Source organism: Rhopilema esculentum, chromosome 14 (assembly GCF_057945365.1).
Source record: "Rhopilema esculentum isolate cy_ngs chromosome 14, ASM5794536v1, whole genome shotgun sequence".
Lineage (NCBI taxonomy): Eukaryota > Metazoa > Cnidaria > Scyphozoa > Rhizostomeae > Rhizostomatidae > Rhopilema > Rhopilema esculentum.
Genome location: NC_142828.1, coordinates 9,803,520 through 9,826,385, shown reverse-complemented (window position 1 = coordinate 9,826,385; position 22,866 = coordinate 9,803,520). Strand labels below are relative to the sequence as shown.

General features: G+C 35.2%; 1 protein-coding gene across 2 annotated transcripts; it reads left to right on the top strand.

Moving 5' to 3' along the window:
• Positions 1 to 109: 109 nt before the first annotated feature.
• LOC135696444 (centrosomal protein of 83 kDa) lies at positions 110 to 22,245 on the top strand. 2 transcript variants are annotated; one of them, XM_065215834.2, is made up of 25 exons: positions 110 to 198; positions 3,302 to 3,563; positions 4,000 to 4,140; positions 5,135 to 5,206; positions 5,659 to 5,760; positions 6,493 to 6,543; positions 7,342 to 7,449; positions 8,128 to 8,211; positions 9,512 to 9,571; positions 10,024 to 10,095; positions 10,522 to 10,577; positions 10,903 to 10,959; positions 11,597 to 11,726; positions 13,117 to 13,200; positions 14,214 to 14,242; positions 14,539 to 14,620; positions 14,731 to 14,808; positions 15,475 to 15,536; positions 16,470 to 16,549; positions 17,025 to 17,088; positions 17,499 to 17,610; positions 18,462 to 18,562; positions 18,806 to 18,854; positions 20,721 to 20,834; positions 21,902 to 22,244. In XM_065215834.2, exons 2-25 carry the CDS (start codon positions 3,411 to 3,413, stop codon positions 21,998 to 22,000), a joined length of 2,040 nt encoding a protein of 679 aa, XP_065071906.2. In that variant the 5' UTR covers positions 110 to 198; positions 3,302 to 3,410; the 3' UTR covers positions 22,001 to 22,244. The 2 variants fall into 2 exon arrangements, with proteins under 2 accessions (XP_065071906.2, XP_065071907.2); XM_065215835.2 differs by lacking the exon at positions 110 to 198 and adding an exon at positions 884 to 1,204 and having other exon boundaries at positions 21,902 to 22,245.
• The last annotated feature ends 621 nt before the right edge of the window (positions 22,246 to 22,866 follow it).

Sequence of the window (22,866 nt, the reverse complement as noted above, 5' to 3'; positions counted from 1 at the left end):
CTGCCTACAAATTAATAAACCGTCAAGTGTATGATTTCTAGAAAGGGAGTATGATTTTTTCGATAAGGAAAGTGCGGAGGAGCCACTTACTGGTTGCCATGATTTCGAAACCGCAGGACACGCAGAAACGACAACAACCGCCAAAATCAAAGCTGTTTGAAATCAAAGCTGCCTGCACAAAAGCATAGATTTTCCAAGGTATAGCCCTGTTTTTCTCTTGTATTGATATTGCATAATTATATGTAAATATTTTCATACATATGATGCATGTAATCTCTTTTAAAGCAGGAACATCGGTGTTATTTCTCAATGAACGCTTGCCTTCCTCCATAGCAGGTCAATTAGGCCCACAATCATAAACCGATGCTGTTGTATCATGTTTGGAAGGACTAGCGGCGCTAATGTAGTTCTTGGACATTGATCCTTACCCAAACCCTATCCTTATGTATGGAACCACACGCTGAGAGGTGCGAAACTGCAATAGAGTTCTAAAGTGTGACGTCACCAAAAACCTATTTTTAGAATTTTTGAATTCTAACCACATAGCATAAAAACTAACCATGAAATACTTTCAAATACGCAAAATTGGCCAAATATGTCTAAAATCGGTTGATATATGGCAAATGAAAGATTTGAAGTTTGCTAACGAATCACTGTTATTTTAGCTCTGTTCATGAAGTTATGAACAGAGACCAAAATACAGAGGTTTGATGGAGAGAGAGTCAGTAAACATGTGGCCATATCTCAGCCAATTCGTAACACATTAGACGGATTGTGCACATTTATAGGTATTTCATGATGATCTTTCAGGTTATGGGATCCAAATTAAAAAATTTTGAAAATAGATTTTTGTGACGTCATCACTTTAGAACTCTATAGCCCCGAATGTTGTTTGGACGGTTCGGTCGCGAGTTACTTTGTTTTGAATATTTAGATATTTCTTTAGATTTGACCGGAAAAAATTTCACTACAGCTACAAATTCCATTGAAATGTATAGGAGAAGCTAAATTTCGAAAATGGGGTTATTCGCTGCCTGGCAGCCAAAACAACGTGAAATTTTTGGCACATACTAATTTGAACATAAAGATTCCAATTCTGTGATCCATTTTTAGCAGATACAAAGATAAAAAATTGCCCGGAACAGAGAATTTGATTCAATATGATATAACTACAAAAGTTGGACTATAGTGTTTTAATTAGTTTGTAAGTAGAATTACTTTTTTTGTGCTCATTTGATTGACAAAATCCGGTTTTCTTAATGCCATTGTAGCTTTCTATGTATACCTCATGCCAAAGGTACACCAAAAGCTAGGTTAGGAGTACACCAAGGCTCATAAGCAATTAAACCGCAAAAAATAATTATGTTGGCCCAACCTCTCCCATAATTCTCTCAAGTATATAATAGTGGGAATGATGCAGAAGTACACAAAAAACCAAGTAATGGTGTCTGACAAAGAATCAAAGAAAAAAACAACAAAATAAAGACCATAATTGATTTAATATCAGTTACATTATCAGCTTTGCTTAGCGCTGCTATGCCATTTCACCAATATTTCAGTGTACATCACACACACCAGCAGATACTTATCTCATGCAAACCCAATGCCAAATAATATTGATGTAAAGTCTGGTATACTCGAACTTCTAATAGCCACCACCTCCGATTAGCGGCCACCTGCCAATAGCGGCCACAGACCTTGAGTCATAAAAGCTTGTGAATGTTTTAGTAAACCTCCAAATTACGGCCACTAGGCCTTGGATCTCAGAGTGGCCGCTATTGAATGTTTGACTGTATTTGCAAAGAATGCGTTCCCTGCATAATAATCTCATCCTTCATTCTGCTCTTGCATTGTTATAGTCTGCCATAGTGTCCATGCATAATTTTGGTTTATCTGGTCAGGTTCCCTGCATATTCCATCTTTTGAACTTGACTTCTGGTTACTAGAAAGAACCAAGAATACAAGATCTCCTCAAAATACTTTGCTACAATTTTTGAGCAGGATTTCCCACTAAACATTCCTTATTTGAATTTTGTTGTTCTATCATTTTCCACACAAAAAATACTTAACAGGCTGCAGTCAAAAGATCTTCAGATTTGCTGACATGAAATGCACTGTGGTTGCTTAAATCTCTACAATATGAATTCAAGCTAAGGAAAGCTATGCTTGGTAAATGCTGGAAGTATATCAGATGTTTCCTCTAAAAATTAACTGAAAATGAGGTTCTATAACATGTTGTTGTTGTTCTTCTTCTTCTTATTCTTCATCTTCCTCTTCTTCTTCTTCTTTTTCTCAGCTGGCACACCACTGCTGGTGGGTGGCCTCCACAAACTTCTCCACATTTGGCAATCTTGTGCCACTTGTATCCGCATACAGCGGGCTTTTCCTTCAATCTTGTCTTGCCATCTCTTTTTTGGTCTTCCTCTGACTCTTTTTCCCTCTCTTGGTGTCCATTCGGTTGTTCTTCAGGCCTAACTTCTCCCATTCATCCTTAGAAGATGTCCTACCTACCAGCCTTTTGCTAACTCTGCTCTTTTGACTACATCTTTCACTTTTGTTTACGATCTTATCACTTCATTCCAGATCTTGTCTTTCCTTGTTATATTGAGCATTGCTCTTTCCATGCTCCTTAGGACCATTGCCAATTTTTCTTCCTCACGTTTTGTTAGGGACCATAGCTGGTGAGTTTCTGCACCATATGTCATATCTAGTGTAATGACTGTGTCCATGATCTTCCTTTTCAAGCACAATGGCATCTTAGGGCCTTTTAGGAAGGTACTGTACTGCCCAAAGTGTTTCCAGCCTGCTGTTGTCCACTCATTTATTTCTTTGGACATCTTGTTCCCAGGTGTTAGCAGTCTTCCAAAATACATGAGAGTAAAAATGAAAACATATAGGCTTACTGGTTGTTAAAGTTTTTTCCTCCTTTCTGGTGAATGAAATGTCTCCAAATGAGACTTTCAGATTTGAAAATGTGGCCAGCTAGATCTGTTACAGATTGCCTGAAATGTGGCCACGTGAGCACCGGCTCTTTTATACTGATCAATTGTTCTTGGTTCCAAACTTTTTTAAGCCAGACCAAAACTGAGCATATCCCAGGAAGTATATGAGAGAATTGACTGATTTTGCACATTTAGATTTTGAGGTATTTCGCCCTGCTCTTTTGCTCACATGCTCAAAATTAAAAAAAAACTTTAAATGATTTGTTTCATGTCACCCTCTTGTCACTCTTTTAGTTGCTTGATTTCTACATTCTAACACATTCTATCTGACATAAAGCTACTAACAACTTACTTTCTAGGAAGAGAAATTCTTCAAACGAAATGAAGTTTACCTGTTTGTGACAGTATACGAAAAGGCTCATTCCCCTAGAAGAAGCTTCTTGTTGATTGCTTGTAAAATTGGAAACCATGATGGCTGATGCATATACACAAGCTGAGACACTACAAAAGCTAGAGAGGCTAACACAGCTGGAAACCATGGTCGCAGAACAAAGAATTAGAATAGAAAAGTACAGGACGATGTATGAAACTATTAAAACAGAACATGTCCAGCTTGAAGAAGTAAGTCAACTGGAATCAAATTTCGAAATTAAAAGCAAGTTAAACCAGGCTTTACAAAGCAAAATGCATTTTTCTGTAAGAATTGCATTAATCAAGTAACAAAGAATGTCTAAGAGCAGTGATGTTTTTGTGAAGGAAATGAAAATTAAGAACAGTCCTTTTGCAAGTTTCCACTCACTGGCTTGAGGAATTTAATTTCTTCTCTCTTTTACTGTTTTTTGAATTCAACATAAAATGCCCCATGTTTTATAGTCAGTTTTAATGACTTCCTTCTCTGCTTTAAAAGCATTTTTGTACTTTATTAATGCTATAAAGACTGTTCAAGAACATATCTTTATATATAGTATTAATAAAGTGTAGAAATATCAAATCTACACCACATACTTTTCCTTTTCTGCTCAGCTACTAACTGTTTTCTGGTAATGTCAAATTCCAGGAGAAGACAAAGCAAGATAATGCAATGAAAGCCTCAAAGGAAGAGTTGCATCTGATGCAGCAGAGATTTCAGGAATTACTTAACCAGGCCAGGCTTGAAAGTGACCAGAAGATCCAAGAATGTGAGGAACTGAAAATCCATGTAAGTCAAGATTTATTTTGATTAAAAGAACTTTGCCCATTTTAGTCACTGTCGTGGTTTTTTTATTGGTTTGATAATTTTGTCTGTTTTATCATCTAAAGTTTTATCATCTCTATAATTATTAAAAATATCTCCTTGAGTTTGAATTTTAGTCCAAAATGCTGGCTTGTGATGTTTAGTGACAACCTTGGAATTATCTAAACTTTTCAAGTCGTTTTCAGGCCTTTTCGTAAGAAATAACCCACGCGAGTAGCCGATCGATCGCGTGATTTCTCTTGCGCAGAAAGATTAAAAAAATAAATAAATACCCAAGAAAGAATAAATATCCAAAACAACTGTGCTTCATTTATAAACTTTTTGTATATCATGAAGGTCATATAGACGTTATTGCCGGATGATCGCAAAATGTTGTTAAGAATCTGCCGTGGATTCCGCGCAAGGTATTTGTTGATCTAGTCATGTTCCCCGCGAATATTCCACCATTTAAACTTCTGACTTTTGATAACAAGAAAAAACAAAGAATACAAGGTCTCTTCGAAAGCCTTTGCTTCAAATTCCGTGCACAATTTCGCGGGACATGTTCGCTATCCGCAAATTTCAAAATTATTGTTCTGGCGTTCCCCGCGCAGAAAAAATACTTAACGGTCTGGGTGCCCAGAAAATGTCCTAAGTGCTTTTGTAGTTCAAATTCTAATGCATTTTTTCGTTGAGATGTAGTTTAGTCAGCTTACTTATATTTCCTGTTTTTTGATATACCGGCTTTGTATTGTCTATGTCACTTGCTTGGGTCACAAAAGATGACTAGAATTGTGTTTACTGATGAGACATTTATTCCTCACAATTTACCATTTTGCAGGAACGATCAAACGCTTGCTTGGTTTTGTTTGCGCGAGTGCTGATCACGAGTGATCGCTCGTGTCAAACGAAAAGGCCTGCAAGTCCTTTTAAGGATAATGAATTTTGTATTAGCCAAGAAATTAATTTTTTCCAATAGGTTATGACACCGCAAAAGATGGAGGTTCTTAGAGTGAAATTGCAAGAAGAAGTGGAGGCAGCTTACAAACAGGTTAATGCTATGATTTTTATGTTTTAAAATTAGTAGGAAATGCATTTTATTCCATATTTTATGGTCATCTTTAATTTTAGCTATAATCATTCTCACTTTCTTTTTCCTTAAAGTTATGAAACTAGTTTCAATGCTCACCATTATTTTCCTTTTTGCTATTCCAAAAGAGGCTGATACAAGATTTCGATAGTACTGGGTATGCATGCAAATTTAGAATTTGTTAGAAACAGCTTGATACAAGTCTGCTCATAAAATTCATTGTTATATCCCCATTCTTGCAAGTGCAGCTGTTTATAACTTTGCAAAAAGAAGCGAATTTGTGAGCAGATAAAGTCATTCTTTTTACGTCCAAAAGTCCCTTAAATGCAGCTTCCCCCATGAAATTCTCAGTCTTTTTCCTTTCTTGCAAACTTGCATTCCTATTTAATTTAGATTCAAAACTATTTCTTCAGAAACTTGAGACTGCTGATCTTGAACTTGACAAATACAGAAGCGACTTCAACAAACTTAGATACGAATATTCATTCTTGAAATCTGAATACGAGCACGAACAGGTATCTAGATTATCTTGTCTTCATTGCTTATGATCATTCCATATTTTAATATTAAGCTACGTTTTCATGTGTTGTAAGACGTGCATATATAGGCGTTTCTTAGAATTTTGGTATCTGGTGCTATTTTCTATCCGAGATTCTTGTGATAGATAAAAACATCCTTAGATTACCGCCCTTGCTTGTCCCCTATGGCCTAAGTCACGTTTCCTTTTTATTGTAAGGATCGGAAGCGTTACATTTTTCTTAAATGTCCCACTCAAACCATCCTCGATTGACTTGGGTTTTCAGAAATATTAATGTTTAAGATCAGGTGAAGCCGAAATCCTGGCATACTGTGGCCTTCTGATTTTAAGACATTTTATTGTCAATCTTAAAGTCAATAAAAAGCAATTGATTTTACAAGCTTTTTGCTGCCTAAACGACCCTAAGGCCCCTATTTGTCGTTGGAGAATTAAAAAAATGTAATCGTGGACAGACTAAATAGATTATCCATCTTCCTGCGCAGTTTATGCAATTAGAAGTTGCTTATTTTATATGAACAAAACATATTGAAATTTTGAATTTCAAATAATTGCCTTGACCTATCCTCAGTCAATTAATCCAAGCTTTTAAACAGGTCATTAATAATTACTTGCAACAAATAGCTGTCATTTGTCTCTTAGCAGGCCTTAAATTTAAAAGCTAGTGATCAAGAAAACAGAACTCTGACAGACACAACTAATTCTCTTTTAGACAAGAGCGAGAACCATGCTGGAGGAGCTGACCACACAGCATAGAATCGAGGCAAGATTAGCATCAAAATTCCCAGCCAAATGCCTTCTATTGATCAGCATCATTTGCGACCTTTTTAGTTTTGTTTTCGCTTGCTATGAACTATGAATTTTTTAACAAATACTTGTCTGCATTGTGTTAGAAAGGCAACTCTACTTTTTTCTGAAACAGAAAAGCTGCAATATACACACAGCGTGACCAATTGGAATACTTTTCAAAAAGTAAACTTTATAGTGACTAATTGAAATGCTTTTGAATTTCTTACTAAATGCTAAATTTAGTTTGAACAGTATGAAACTTCTTTAAGTGAATTGATAACTTATTTATTTTTTAAGTTTTGTTGACATAACTGCTACGATCAAATTCAAACTCCCACATCAGTACGTTTCCTTTTTGAATGAATGACCGTTTGAAGGGTTGATCACATACATCCTAGGTTCGATGCACAAAAGTACAATTCTAGATTCTATGTTAATTAAAAAAGCTTGACTATTTTAGAAAGTTGTCTTGAAATTTTATGCCAACAAGATTTTCAGAAAAAATCGAGAGTTGTATAAAATTCATTTTTTTCAATGGAAAATTTTCAATTCACACCGTATTCAGTTTGTATATTAAACAAGAATAAATTTCATACCAGAGTAACTTTCAAAACCAGGAATAAGCAGAATATGCATTTGTTCCCCAAGCCATTTTGTTGCAATTTTAAGTATCTGTGTTTGAGTCCAAGGATAATGGGATAGGGGATGTCTGCTTCTTTCGTATCTGTATAGCAAACTTGTTCTGATCTAGCTCCTTTGCATGTCCTTGCAGGTTGATATTTTGAATAAAGACAAAGAAGATGTGACCGAGCAACTTCGTCGTCACGAGGAGCACAGCGACGCGCAACGGCTACGAACCTTGCAGAAAGAAAATGCACAGGTAGAAAACTGAATCTCGCATCTCTAAATGTGATCAGATGATGCCCTTGAAAACTTAGCTTAATGTCTTCTAGGTGCTGTAGTACTTTCGACTGATTTACCTTCCCGCATAATTTGCCTAGATTTTTCATGGCCTAGTGTTTTTATGCAAATAGCCTATTACATTAGATAGTGCAACGCAATTTTGAAAATCGACAGGGTAAACGACCCATTGTTAACCCATAAATTCTTCTTCGTCTTAAAGAATTATCAATGTTATTGCAGCAACCATATCTATCCAGGAGGCCCTTATTTCTGTGCCTTCATCACCGAAATATTTCTCGCAATAGATTTGAAGATTTCTCTAGAGAAAAGTTATCTATTCTTGGGACATTGAATTACCTTATAGTAGCACATGCACCTTTATTCCCAAAGAATCTCTTCATTTGTATCCCAAGTGGAATTGAATCACGAAAGAGTTCCCATGTACTTTAGGTGGCTCTTTCAATTTCTGTATTTTACGTTCTACATTACGTATTTGACTGAATTTCAAGGAGTTGTTTCATTGTAAGCAATTGTAGAACATATTGGAAAACAGGAAATCCATATTGAGGGCATTTCAAAGTATATTTAGTTGAAACCTCAATATTCCCCCCCCCCCCCCTGTTCAAGTTACGACAATATTCAAATTTTCTTTCAGCTGAATATGAAAGTGAAAAGTCTGTTAGACGAATTGGATGACATTAGAGAAAAGCGCGAAGCCTCTGGCCTCCAGTCTGACCACGTATGTTTCAGTAAGACTAAACCTGTACGAATTGCTTCCACAGCGAAGATAACTTATTCAATCACACAGTTGCATCGGGTATTCTCGATGCAAAGCCCTTTATATAATACTTTGTTTGGAGTCAGATCCTACTATACAATGGCCTTTTAAGCTGCTCTGTCGAAATCCTTAAAACTTCTGAAATGGTAAAGTTAAGGGGGCTTTGTCGATCAGTATATGATAACCCTACCTCGTATCCACGCTTTTGAGGGCAGCAAGTCTCACATATGCGGTGTGCCCATGTAATGACCGTACTCCAGGCTGGGCTTGTAGATCATTCTTTAAGGCAAATCAAACTACAGGGATGTCTATCTGAACGTTTAAATGTGATAAGAAAGCCATTAGGTTGCTAACCAATTCTTTTTCTTATTTGATCGTTTTCTTATCCGGCATTTTATGATTAATTCCAAATAAGCCAAGAGAAAAGGGCCAAGCACGTATAAGTGTTTGTTGATTAAAAGAGTAGGCAGCAAAGACAGAAAGCAGAGCTTGTGGAGCAGCACTGAGCAGGGCTTGAAAAAAGATCTTTCTTCCTGGCAACAAAATAAAAAATTCAAGATTTCCTGCGAAACTTTGATAAAGTTTCCAGCCACAAATGATATTTTAAGTCGATTGATTTGTTGAAACAATTGTCCTAAAAACAAACTGTCATACTAAAAAAGAACTAATTGCTGGTCCTCGATTTTTGACCATAGCAGATTCGGACATCAATCATTTTGCTTATACTGTATTAGATGATCACAGAGGACTTGTTTGAGCACTCAAAGTTTGTTTTCAAGGTTTAAGATAGTAAATCTGAAAATTTCTATTAACTTTGATTAAACTTCATATCAGTACTAGCAAACTAGATACTATTGAAGTATTGATGTATCCTACATCTTGCTCTGGGTCTAATGTTTGCTGCTTATTGTTATCATCCAAGCTAGTAGTTCATAAAACATTTTCCAGCTCTGGCGCTGAGAAAAATCTCACTGAATGAAAGACGTGATTTTTACTCACAAACGAATACTGAATATTTAGCAAATCTAAGAGCTTAAGAATCTCTGTATAACCTAGAGCTTCCCAAAAGAGCACTTGAAGCTTAGAATATTGTTATGCAGTAATATGCGGAGAAGATTACTTTATCCTAAAATCGGTATGTTTTACTTTTTCAAGCAAGTAATCGTGCAACAACCTTATATTACTGCGTAGTTAATTTTTGATACAAAGAACGTATTTAAGCTCATACCTCACATTCTAAAATGTACCTTACAATTTCTAGGTAACACGGCTCCAAGCGAGACAGCTTACTGAATTGTCAGCTCATTGCAAGTCACTCGAGGTAATCATTTATTTTCATCCGCTGAATGCAAATCATTGAACTAGAAGAAAGCCGTAGCTCAATTGGTTAAGTGCTAGATTTGGAAGCTAATTGTTCAACGCTCAGCCCCGCTTTCACATGAGATACCTTCTGCGGGAAAAGTGGACTTAAATTTCGAAAACAGAGATACTTTGGGAAAAACTGAAAGGATAAAGTTACTTTTAAAGTATATGAACAACACTAAGAATGGGTTTCATTTCTCTCTATAAGCCTTTAATTTCATCTCTCTGATTATAGACATTGAGCGGTTTTTAAATCATCTTCTGCTTTCTATGTATATATCATGTCTGCCTTTTTGAAAACTACTTCTCCATCAGATCTGGCTACTTTCCTCTCGAAGGTATCCATATGGCTACTTTCCTATTTAAGGTGAATAATATGTCTTATCTAATGTCACGTTTAATCTTACACAGGCTGAAAAAGATGCACTGAAAATGCAGCTGGAAAGAGTTCAAGCCGAGCTCGATCGTGCAGTTAAGCAACAGGTTGAGAATGCCTAACGCTTGCATAAAAATACGTATTCTTGCAGTAAATTTCAATCAGATACTCACCCGCCAGGTTCCTAGGATGCATTATAGAGTATTTTTGAAAATATTTCTTTTCAAAGATCCTATAAATATTGAATTCGAATAACGCTTTGGTTTGTAGAGCCAAACGGTTTTAAGCTGCAACTCCTGGCTTGACACCGATACCAAGACCTATTTTTTTGTCACCGAAAGAAAAAGTATGGATATTTTGTTATAAAAAAACGGAGTTCTTGAAAATTGTTTATTTTATTAGATATTTCTTCTGAATCATTGCATCGGCGTTTCTGGAATATATTTTCGCATAATGTAGAACTTCGCTTTCATTCTCAGCAAAGACCTCTATTTAGATGCAACGTACTAACAATTTCATTTGCTTGATTGCAGGAAATTTCAAGCCACTCTGCCATGAAATTTGAAAGGGAAAATCTGCAAATTCGAAGGTTACCTTGCTATCTGTATACATTGAAGCTTGTTTATGAATAAAATCGTATAAACAATAAAATTTTAAAGTTATGAACAAGAAAACTTTATGACTGGGTTTTGAAATCCCAGATGTTTTTCGCAGTATTATAGTATTATAGAAGCAAACTATTGTGTTGTATCAAGTTATCTCCCTTAGATATATGCCAAAGCACAACTTGCGGCTCTATGCTGAAATTCACTACTTGACTTTTGGCTCGCCTACAGTCGTTAGATCACAATACTTTGTCTTATATCACCAATCTTGATTTAAGATTAAAACTATTTGCATGCTTTTCTTTGCAGTGAAATGGAAGAACTTATCCACAACCATAAAGTTGAGATTAATAATGTCAGGCTGTGGTATGTTTATAGGATCTCTATGTAAAATTTCATTTTTAGTCGTACAGACATGCCATAAGAACGATTTTATTAACATTGCCGTTAATCCCGCCATTCTCCAATATTTGTGTTCGCCTTTAACCATATTTTAATGGGCAATTTTAGAAAAATATTTGCCTATAGGAAATACTGACACTGGTGTACAAGAGTGAAAACGAACGTCTGATGGCAGAAACACATGTTTTAGTTTGTTTTTGACCTGCGAAACCGAAGAGACTGTTCTCAAAGAGGAAGTTTTTTCTACTGTTGGAAGGGACATGCTGTTTTATTCTTTCCCCCAGTCTTTGTGATGCTCGTCCTACGTAGCCGGAATTTCTGAGTTTACATGCCAATATGATTCTAGCTCTAGTATAATTTAAAATTTTTGCTGAATTTTAAAGTATTCCTGAACTTATCATAATCATCGAAGACTCACTTCGTAGCAATTATATCTTAAAGAACAATTTTAAAAAAATCCCAATTTAAAAATGTGGCTTTAAAACGTTATCAGTGGGCCGAGTTTTCATTCAAACATTTGTTGGAAATTTTTTTTTAATCTTTGTAGTTTCACAATAAAGTCGTTTCCATATGTTATAGAATGTATTTTCTATTTTTGTAGCTTAACCAAGGATAAAGGCGACTTGGAAAGAGAACGCGATTCTTTTGAAAGTCAGCTGCAAACAAGCAATAACAAAATTTCTGTCTTGACGCAAAACATCGAAGCTCTGAAGGGGGCGTTGTCAAAAAAGGTGGGGCTTAAAATTCTAATCTCATTGAACTGCTACTTCTGTCTGGAAAACACTATTCTGTTTTGAAAGTAAATTGATCACCTAATGTCAGTTAGGTGTTTACATAAATATCAATGTAGGAATATGCTGATTTACCAAAAGATCTTGTTTGGGCTCAGTTTGGATCTTATTTCGATTTTCTAGGATTGAAGGATAAACCCTGTGACCTGCCTAGATTGACTATTTGCGGTTTTCTCTACTGCTCTTTCTTATTTTTCACCTTTGATATCAGATGTTCTAGAATACTTTTTAAGGCTCTTGTGCAACCGGCATGCTTAGCGGCAGCTTTTTTGAGAAATTTATTGTGTTTTGTATTTTCATGCGGTATGATATTAGGCCGGTTTTGAAAATATAATTGCAATGCATGCCGGTTGCGCAAGAGCCTTAAAGTTATCCAGTTTGTGGTTACTCACTATCGAATTTCTGTAGCTTTGACAAGCACGATGTAATTCCACAAGCTCTATAGCAATTCTACTAAACGACAATTTTCCTCAGTTCTCGTTTGTATTTGTCCACAAGGCAAGCATATTTTTCCTGGTTAAAATTTTTTCTTTCAAAAGGCATTTTAGAAAAAGGGTATAATGGAATGGGAGTGTTTATGAAAAACTTTCTTTTTCAGGCAAGGTCGTAAGTATGATTGACTAGTTTTAAGATTTTAAAATGCCACTGTGGCTATTCCTTTTGCATGATCAAGGGCTCGAAAACATGTTTCGTGGTTTATGTCGTTTTTTAAAGAGATTGTCCAATACCTTGCAAGGTATGAATTTCCAGTGGCGACGCACTAATGTTTTACTCGCTATTAATTGGAATCAGTAATCCAGCTGCCTTACGATTTTATTACTTTCTGGTTATTCGAGGAAGGCTTATTCGAGGGAGGCTTATTCGAGATGGGTGCTTATAGAAACCTTCTCCAAGTTTACATGAAAAATGAGGGGATTGGTAATATTCTTTCGATTTTCAAGTTCATTTCATTTGTGATTTCACTCAATAACTTTTTAAACATAAAAGGGAATTATGAACCAAAGCACAAAAAGATATTTTAGTTCAAGATATCAATATGTTCATTGTCTTTGGTGGTCTCATCGTCAATTTCTCGTGTATTTTAAGTTTTGTTATTAGCCGCTGAATGTGCTTTCAATCATAGACTAAAATGGTGCATCTTCCTGCTGTATCTCAATTAAGTCCCAACTGGAGTTTTTCAAAACGCAAAAGTTGGCATTTTACGATAGGGTCTTATTCAAATGGAATCTTTTTAACTCTTTTTCTTCCAGGGTAGGAGCCTTTTCGAGAGGGGAATCATAAATAAGGAAGAGAGGCCAATTTGATTTAATTTTTCTTTCTATGTCCCAAGGAAGAAGAACTTGTCCGCAGAGTGCAAGAAGTTAAAGAAACAGAGTGGGAAAAAATCTCGAAATTAGAAAGCCACAAATTGCAGGTACACTGTCGATCATACTTTACGTCAATCAATAAATTTATATATTTTGACCATCTAAGCAAAAAGAGCACGTTGTAATACTTTAAGATGTACAACATCAGCTAAATCTGTGACAAATTGACTGAAAGATGGTCAGATTTTAATCACGGTATGTGTCAATCATCTGAAATGTCAATCATCTGAAATGTCAATCATCTGAAATGTCAATCATCTAAAATGTCAATCATCTGAAATGTCAATCATCTGAAATGTGTGTCATCTGAATTTAGTATTAAGTAGCAAAGAATAGGTTCTATCTGCATATATTAAATTAATTATCTTTCATATTGCCTTTTTGTTTGCTTCAAATAAATAAATTTTCAGATAATCGAAAGCTTCTCACTTCCCCTAGCCAACTATTACATTGATGTTATTCAAATCAAATACCATGTTGATTCTTTTTCATGTTTGTCTGCCTTGACTGAATGGAAGTTTGGTATTAAGATATCAATTTCTTGTTTTGCTCATTATATCCCATATCTTTCACCTTCTTATGATCTTTCATTCTTTTCCTTGGCTATTGTTTTAAAAATTCTGGTATGACTTAAAGTAGCTCGATTGGTGATAGATAGTACAGGAAGCTAGAAAAAAGGATTCAAGAACATTCGCCTTCTGCTTTTTATTCTAATGAATTTCTACTTAAGTGCAAACACTATCATATTGAAGTATCTTTTATATCAACCAATCACTATCAAGCAGGGAAGGAGAAGACAGATGGTGTGAAAATACTTCTTGCTTATTTGAGATTTGTGATTTTGTGAGACAGTGAATCTCTGACTGCACCTAGTAAATTTTACAATGGTTCAATGGAAGTGTCAGGATTGCTGGGCTGTATAAAATTCTGAAAAACATCTAAATCTCGTAAGCACCATTTTAGAGGGAAATCTCTTTTAAAAATTATCTATTAAGCTTAGAGATTTGCAATGATTGTTTTTCATGGTATCATGTTTGATTGTTGTAATTACTATTTCTAGGCGGAATCTCAGCTAGCAGAAATTGAAAGGCAAGTAAACTGTCTCGAAACAGTTGTATTCTTTTACACCTCATACCTAACTTTAATGTCTATTAGTTTTGACTGTTCACTATAGTAATTTATATATCGAATAAGCCAACTTGTTTCTCTGGACCTTGGTATTCACATGGGCTGCCTTCAACAGTTTTTACAATGATAAATTCAAAGAACCATTTTTCATTCCATGTTTCTTTTGCTCTTGTGAAACATATATAGGCCAACAAGGGGTAAGAATCAATTGTACAAATTTAAGAGCGGCCATGTTTTAATCAAATCAGTTTCTGCAGGGAAAGGAACGACCTTGAATCTATGCAAAGACAACAAATAGAGAAACTAAGAGAAAGACTTGGGGAGGTTTCTGATATAAAGGTATTTAGCATCTTTGTATTTTATTTAAACTTAAAGCATTAATGTCAAGGTTAATTACTTTGTTCTTTCTGTTGCTCACCCAACTTTGAAATTGACTTTCTTTCTTGCAGGATCAACTGGAGAAGGAACTGAACTCTGTGAAAATGAAATTATCTCAACAGGTTCAGATAGCTGACCAACTGGAAGAGGTATCTTGCTAGATATTTATCAAATTTATCTTTTTTGGCTTCTAAATGATTTTTTGCCAATCAGTAAAGAATTGTTTGATGTGCGGTACATTTTTATGCATGGATTCTTAAGTTCCGTCAATCTTTTACCTTTGCTTGGAAACTTTCAACAAGCAGGTGGAGATATGGTAGAGGAGAGAACGTGCAGGAAAGATATGAAGGGAATGCATTGAGTCGGAACGAGAGTAGGAAGAAGTTTTTGAGAGACACAAAAGAAAGGGGGATAGGGAGCTTGTAGATAAAGATTTTGGATTCTAGGATATAGGCATAAACTTTTTGGTTTGTATTTTTCATGGGAAATTGCCTAATGATTTTCAATGCTCAAACTAGATTTAAGGTGGCAAAACAGTCAGACCAAGAAAATGGATTTCGAAATTACGGAGATATTTGCATAATTGCATGTGCTTTTGATTTCATCTAGGTGTAACTTTCACATACAGTCGTACACAGTCAATTTCCCTTACTCTTACTTCTAAATAAAACCTTGCGTATTCCATTGCTTCACGCTGTGCACAAATGATGTTCAAATCGTATAAATATGGATGTTGTATGATTGTGGTACAGGAACTTGCTTCTGGTAGTTCTTCTCAATCTTAAATTTGTACTTGAGTTGTTTTATCCTTACAGGCAAAAAGACAAAACCAAGAACACAAAGCCAAACACCAAAAACTTCAAAATGACTACGAAAGGTTGGCGTTGATCAAAGTTTTTCTTCCATGAATGTATACCATTGCTGCAAGTTTAATCTTTTTGACCAAATCCACCCTTCGAATCAAAACAAAACGATCATTAAGAATAATGTAAGCCAAAACTTTTAACGTAGTGTGTATTGCTTTGCAAACCTACCAACCTGTTCTTTGAAAGTTTTAATCTTACTTAAGCAATATCTGAATTCATTTTAATTGGATCAGTAGGGGAATTGAGAAACGTTTGCATTGGGAGAAACCCGCATATAATAGCCAAAACCCGCATGAATGAACAAACATTTTTCAGTTTATCCTTGGTCTTTACAAATAAATGCCTTTTAAAAACTTAGGGTTTAATTGATTTAGGGTTATGCGTCATAAACCACCTTTTATGTCGTCATTTTGGAACTTCAAGCCTTGTTATTTTACTAACCTTGTTTGTGTTGATTGTGATGCGCTGTTGGTATCTACTCTGAAAGTAGAATAGGAGCGTTTTCGCAATCATGAAAGCAAGATCGTTTTCTGAAAATCAAGGTAAACAATGTACTTCGTAAAGTGGTCTAAAATATAATTTTAAGTCTCCACGTTCTTATAAAAATGAGTTCTGAAGTGCAAGTTCTTACATTATAAGATCTTTAATCGATCTTTGTTGGCAAAGCCAAAGGCACCTACTTTTAATTTTCCTCTTAAATGCCATGAGGCTCAGTCTTTAGGAGAAGGTTTTGAAGATGAGGCCCAGGCCCAATTTGAAATAAAGATGCATTTTCTCTTCAATAACGAATTAATATCCCCCCCCCCCCCAAAAAAAACTTCATTAATAGCGAGTGACATCATTGATACCTAATTTTCTTGCCATATTTTAGAGTATGGTCCATAATCATGTGTTTTTAAGAATGCTTACTTTGCGCAATAACTATTGTTGTTTGCCTCTCGTAGCTTGGTAACCATAGGCGAGGAAGTGAAAGCAGAAAATGAGAAGCTGAAAGATAGATTTAATTTGTTGAAGAAGGAATTGAGTATGGAGTCTTTTATTTTATTGTGCATTCAGCTATTCCAAGTGATAACTTTTTTATGAATAATTATAGAATAAGAAAAATTGAACATGAATATTGATAAAAGACTACTTTTACTCGTTATGGATTTTTCATTTGAATAAGAGAAATTATTTATTTCAACAGCAACGCTCCAAACATAGCATCCTTTTCCGGATGGCCTTTTTATGTAACTGTTCTGAAGGTATCATAAAAGTGGACACATTCTGCTTCAATATAAGCATTATTTTTTGCCACCTTCCATTTACCAACTTTTTTACTTATTTTATTGTCCCATACATTCTTTATTTTCTCATACATTCTTTGCTTATAATTTTCTACCTACATTTATTCAAAATTTTATTAGTCTACGTATTTCTTATGTTTCCTTACGTAAAATTCTTTTTTCTTTCATTATCTTTTTTGTTAACTAGTATTTGGTCATCCTTTTCCAATCTAGAATTGTCAAATGAGGATATGCAGAAACAACAAGAGAATTTTGAAAGGAGCATAAAGGATACAAAGTATGTTATTTTCTGCAGTATGATTTTTAGACAGACATAGCAAGCATCGAGAGATATTTAATCACAAAAACTCTGCAGTTAAAGATCGATTATTTCCAACTAAATAGTATGAGACACAAGCAAGATTACATGATTGTTCTGGTCTAGGTGTTATATGCATTGAAACAGTTGTAAACGAACTGTAATTTGAGTGTACATGTAACTAAAATGTAGGCCAACCATTCCCATTGCAACAATTTATTAGAGGAAATTTTATGTAATGCCAAGTATATAAAGTGGCTGTGGTGGGTAATCCAACGTTTTTAACCAATCGGTCCTCGAATGTTTGACGCAATGAAACAAGATATTTTTGCCATGCTATTCTTTCTTGAAGTAAACAGCGTTTCAAAAAAGCTTTTTCTCTCTAATAGAAAGAAAATGGAAACTGAAAAGAAAGGAAACGAGAAAGAATTAAACGAATTGAAAAAGCAACTGCAGGATGCGAAAAAGAAGACAGAGAAGATTGTGTCATTTGCGAAAAAGGTAGAATGGCATGCTTCTAAGAAATCAAAGCCATGTTGTTTGGCCTAATGTTGATTGGCATTGCTCTGGTGTGTCAGGCTCAAGGCCCGCAGGTCACATCCCGGTCAGTCCCGCGGGTCACACCCGGGTCATTCCCGCAGGGCACATCCAGGGCAGGCCTGCCAAGAGTAGAAATTAAGTACTGTGTAACCCCCCAATTCAGCCTGCAAACAAAGCAGAGAGTGTAAATCGTAGGTGCCGGGTCTGAGTGCAATCTCTCTCTTGCCCTCTCTCATCAGAGCAGAACTTGAGTATGTCATTCAGCATTTCATGTAATTTTTTGGATGTTTTAGATATTTTGCTATAATTTTGTCTATCACACTTGGACAGTTGGGGAATTCTTGGGGAATAAAGGCAACATTGAGTTTTTCAAAGGACAAAATTAAAAGGGAAATTTATGGGAAATGGGGCACAAGAGAATTGTTGTCTGTGTCGATTTATTGTTTTCCAATGTTTTGATAACATTACTTGCTAGAAGGTGGCTGCTACTGTTTTTTTCTTCATTCCCAAACTCAAGACAAAAAGTTCACCAACAAATATACATAGCCGTTCTTTAGACATTAGTTTAACAGGGTCCTAAAAATTGTTCATCCTTCCTCTACAAACGAAGGAAACGAAGCTTGTGTTGGTTTTGTAGTTGATTAATTTTGCTTTTTTGGCCCATCCATTGGTTTTTTGTCCGTGTAGCCATGATGTTTTCCTGGCTCTGTGGTCGAGATAAGCAGAAAATATCCAAACTCAGAATCTAAATCTTACGGCAATAAAGGCAATAAAATCTTACTTGCTTTTTATTGTGATTGCTTTGTTTTTAGAAAAACAAAAAACAGAAAAAAGTAATTGAAGATTTGATGTCAAAGATTGAATCCCAGAGGGTAGAAAAGGAAAAAACAGACGCAGAAAAGAAAACGCTAGTGTATGTCATTCAAACCATTTTTGTTCTTGTTAGAAGATAGTCGTTTTTTCCCAATATCGTCTTTTTACAAACACAAATTTTGAATATTCGAAAAATCCTATTTGAAAGGAAACAATATCCTACGTGATATTTTCGAGAAGTTGTGTTGTAATATTTCATGAACGTTGCTTTTTACCTTTTCATCTGAGATGTACTCTTTTCCCTAATTCATCACGATCAAGTTTTCTTTTTTTGTTCTCTTAGGAGAAGTCTCAATCTTGAACACGAAAGAACGAAACGTGCATTTGAACGAGTGAGTTCACTTTAGGCCTTTATTTTGATAGTTGCAGTTGCAGCTGAACGAGTTTATTTTAAAAATTTCCTTTCAAGCACACTTTTTGTGTGCTATGTTTTGCAGCCAATCTGGCTTTCCTCACTGAGATGAGATAAAAGAAAATTTTCACTGACCACTTCAATTGCGAAAGTAATAACTGTCATGTTTCATAGAATTCTATGAAGTCTATGATAAGGGCTTTAGTAGTTGATAAATAAATCACAAGAAGGCTTTAGTAGTTGAAGAACGAATGACAAAGAGTTTTAGTAGTTGAAGAATAATTGACAAGTGTGAAATATCAAAATTGTGACTGATAGAGATTGCAGCAAAAATAGTGTCTTATACTAGCGAAAATATAACCTTGCTACGGATGTGTAAAGATGACGTAAAACTGTCCAGCTCTCTCTAAATAACATCCTAGTAACAAATACCTACAAAACAGACCAATAATTTCGTTTCAAAACAACTTCCAGAGAATGGATCCTCTTTTAAACGCAATGGAACTCTAGTTCGATGTTTTTCTGACGTACAACTGTAGCACTTTGTCCGTTTAGTCTGCAATTTAAAACTAGCTTTCTATAGAGATCAGAACAACGCCTCTTTCTATCGAAAGTATATCACGTGATCAACGTTTTGGCTCCGTTTCCCATCGCCCGGGGCATGCAACAAATTTTTCTTGCCTGCGACCGGACAAAAATCGTGAATAAATTTACTGCGAGAATGGGAAGATAAAAGAAAAAAAAAGTCCCATTCCGAAAACCGCAATGATGTGTAACCAGTTTCATACAAGTATAAGCTTCATTTATAAAGGTTTAGCAAGTTGACTGCCACTTCAAAATCGTTTTCTGCTTTTGTGACTGAAAATCATTCTTTTCTTCCCCAAAAAGTTTCCTGCAAAACTTTCTTGAAATATGTCCTGCGACCGCCCGGTCACATTGTTGGGTGGGTTTTCATGCTCTGCCGTGACCTACCAAGTCATATATTGTTGATAATACATCAAACCATAGTTCGCAACAAAAATATAATGATTCTGAAGTATATTAATATGTAATCGCCTTTTGGTTTATAAGCCAGTTGTTTACCATAAATTCTTAGGACTTTGACGCTAATCTCTCAGGTTTTGATAGTTATTTTGAAAATATGCCTAAATCTCAACTTTATTTTATAAACCGGAACTATGTAATAAATTTTGCCTGATCTGCCTTTTTGGTTGATGTAAAGTTGTTCAAGTAGACGCGAGAAATTTATCGATAGTGACTGTGCTGGCTTAGTTTATCGGATCCAAATCCTATCTCGGTCTCTTCAAACTCCCATGAAATTCCTTTTATTTTCGCTGATGCCATGCGCAATAAAGGCGCAAAATTTAATATGTTGGTGAAAATGATTTTTAAAAATAGTTTGTAGCTCTAATGGAGTAGTTGAACAGTCTTGCGATAAAATTCTAATATGATGTTATAGGGAACAATATAGCCCCAGTTTGTTTTTGTCACATTACCAAGGCCTCAACCAAGCTGATCTCAGTCTAGAAAATCTAGCATCTTTCGCAGTGATTGATCAATCTTATATTTTTTTGGTTGATGGTTTTTGGTAGTTATTTGATCAAAGACAGTACACATTGCTTGTAAGGCAATAGTTTCACTAGAATAGTCTTTAAGTCTAGATATTTTCTGCAAAGACGTGACTAATCAACGCAACAAGAAGTGATGCGGATATGCTATTTACAAGACAAACAGTCTTTTGAGCTTCTCCTTTTTAAAATAAGGACCTCGCGTACTTATTACCAGGCACCATATGTTTTTTCAATATGGTTATTGTTGTTGTCCTGTAAAATGATTTATGTTGCAGTTGCGCAAAAGACAGACTCAGTTCACACATCTACTACACGCAAGTTCAGCCAGTATCCAAGAGCCCACCCCAGGCCCTTTTCAGCAGAACCAGTTGCTGACAATGTCATTTGAAGTAAGCCGTCTCAAATGCTTATCACGTGTTATTTTCATTGAAACAGGGTGTAATTTCTGAACGTATCTGCTTACCAGATTAACAGATTATTTGGAAAAAAACAGGTCATCTAGAGCTCTATGCTAGCTTTGCTTGAAAAATACATCTGTTTATTCGATAAGCATCATGACTGCAAAAAAATGTTTTGTTTCTTGAACTATTAATCGAGGGAAAAATCTTCTACCTGATTAGATTATTGTATTCAGTAGTTCCGCAAAGTACTTATCATGAATATTAAATTTGGTGTACTATTTTAAGAAGAAATAATTTACCTTATCTAATATTTTGACATAGCCCTGCTTGGTAACGGAGCTTTGAAAATTCTTGCACAAGTATATGCTACAACGTAACCTGTATGAAATTTCTGTAAATTCCTGATCTTATTGGAGGAAGACCCCTACTGTACAAATTTTAGAATAATTGTCAGAAGAATGTTTTCTTGATATGTCTACTCATTAGGCAAAGATTTTGCAGTTTTATATTTTATTTGTTAGAAAACATGAACGTAAGTGTTTTCCAGGTTCCAATGCTTTTTGCATCCCTGAATTGCACTAAGATTGACTTTGCTCTCAATTTTTCGGAAACACATACCGTAAACTTTTAAAATTATAGAAGGCATAATTGTTTTCTATTTGTTTGATTATTGTGATGTTGTTCCTAGTTTCATGTGCAAATTCATTTAGGCTAACCTCGCAAAAATCGCCTCAGTTAGGCTCGCTGACTTGAAGCTGTGATAATGTAGTTTTGGTAAGATAGTGAAAGTTTGCCTGTAAATTAGGACTGTTTTTATAATCGCCGCTACATTGTTTGTTTACTGTTTTGTATGAATTGCAAAGCAATGATGTGAGAAAATTTGTTCTCTCACAGATTTTTTACAGTTTTTAAATTTTTCTCAAAGGTCCTTCGTTATTCACGAAAGCAATTTCTTCTTTTAATAGCCTTGTTGCATTCCTCACCATTCTCCCTTAAGGTTCCCGATCTCCATACATAAAAAGGGATGAATAACTTTGTATATTTGAACTTTTCAGCCACCAAGAGAAACAACTTCCAGCAAGATGCATCGAGATATTGACAATCTTTCACCAATTCCGAACATTGATGAGCTAATTAATGACACTTCGCCTTAGATTTGATATTCAAATGTAAAAGAAGCTTTTAGCATGTTTCAATTGCTGTAAATACCTAAAATATTCCTAACAATATAATGACTGTATCTAGAAACCATGTAAACTGTTTTGTAATGTTATTTTAATATATAAATATGAATAAAGATCAAAGCTCAGACAGGCTTTGTTTGTTTTTCCTTCTTGTATTTAGGAAGTACCTTCCATTTGATATTAGAGAATCGAACAAGTTGCGGTTGGGCCTCGTTTATCAACATTGGATGAATTATCAGGTTTTTACGCAGAGGTCAATCATGTGAATTGAACACGAATGAACGCAACATGCCATTTGCACGAATCCTTTAGATTGTATAAACGTTTTTTGGCTATCGTTTTATTGATAATAAAAGTTGCATAGTCTTGAGTAAATATCAATTGGCTCTCTTGTCTGCTTTCGATCTTTTGCAGATTCAAAATGTAAGACAATAAAACATGTTTAAAATTTGAATAATTGAGACGTGAAATACGTGTTTTCCTTTCTAAAAATCCAATAAATCGAAACCCAAAGTCTTTATAGCACATCCAGTTTTTGGCAGCTTGCTTACACAAATCGGCAATATTTTGATCAAAATTGATTTTGCTTTCAAGTTTGCTGCCTGAAAGCTTGATAACTGTTAGCCAATTATAAAAGATCATTTTAGAAAATATCTAGAAGAAATGTTTCAAGCACAGCGAAACACCAAAAAGAACAGAAATGGGCTGCTAAATGGGTGTATAGAGCTAGGGAGCTGAGCTTTGCTGGGCTGTTGCTTTTGAAGAAATTTTTTGCGAGCCCCCCTTGTTCTATTCCCAGCACCGCACCCCCATAAAAGACCTCTAAATGTGCAGCA

What these genes read in the sequence shown, in the direction of transcription:
- LOC135696444 (XM_065215835.2), top strand. Translation starts at nt 3,411, where the DNA reads ATGATGGCTGATGCATATACACAAGCTGAGACACTACAAAAGCTAGAG. An exon ending in GGGAGGTTTCTGATATAAAG is followed by an intron (nt 14,621 to 14,730) that starts GTATTTAGCATC and finishes TCTTTCTTGCAG; the next exon opens with GATCAACTGGAGAAGGAACT. An exon ending in CTTCAAAATGACTACGAAAG is followed by an intron (nt 15,537 to 16,469) that starts GTTGGCGTTGAT and finishes TGCCTCTCGTAG; the next exon opens with CTTGGTAACCATAGGCGAGG.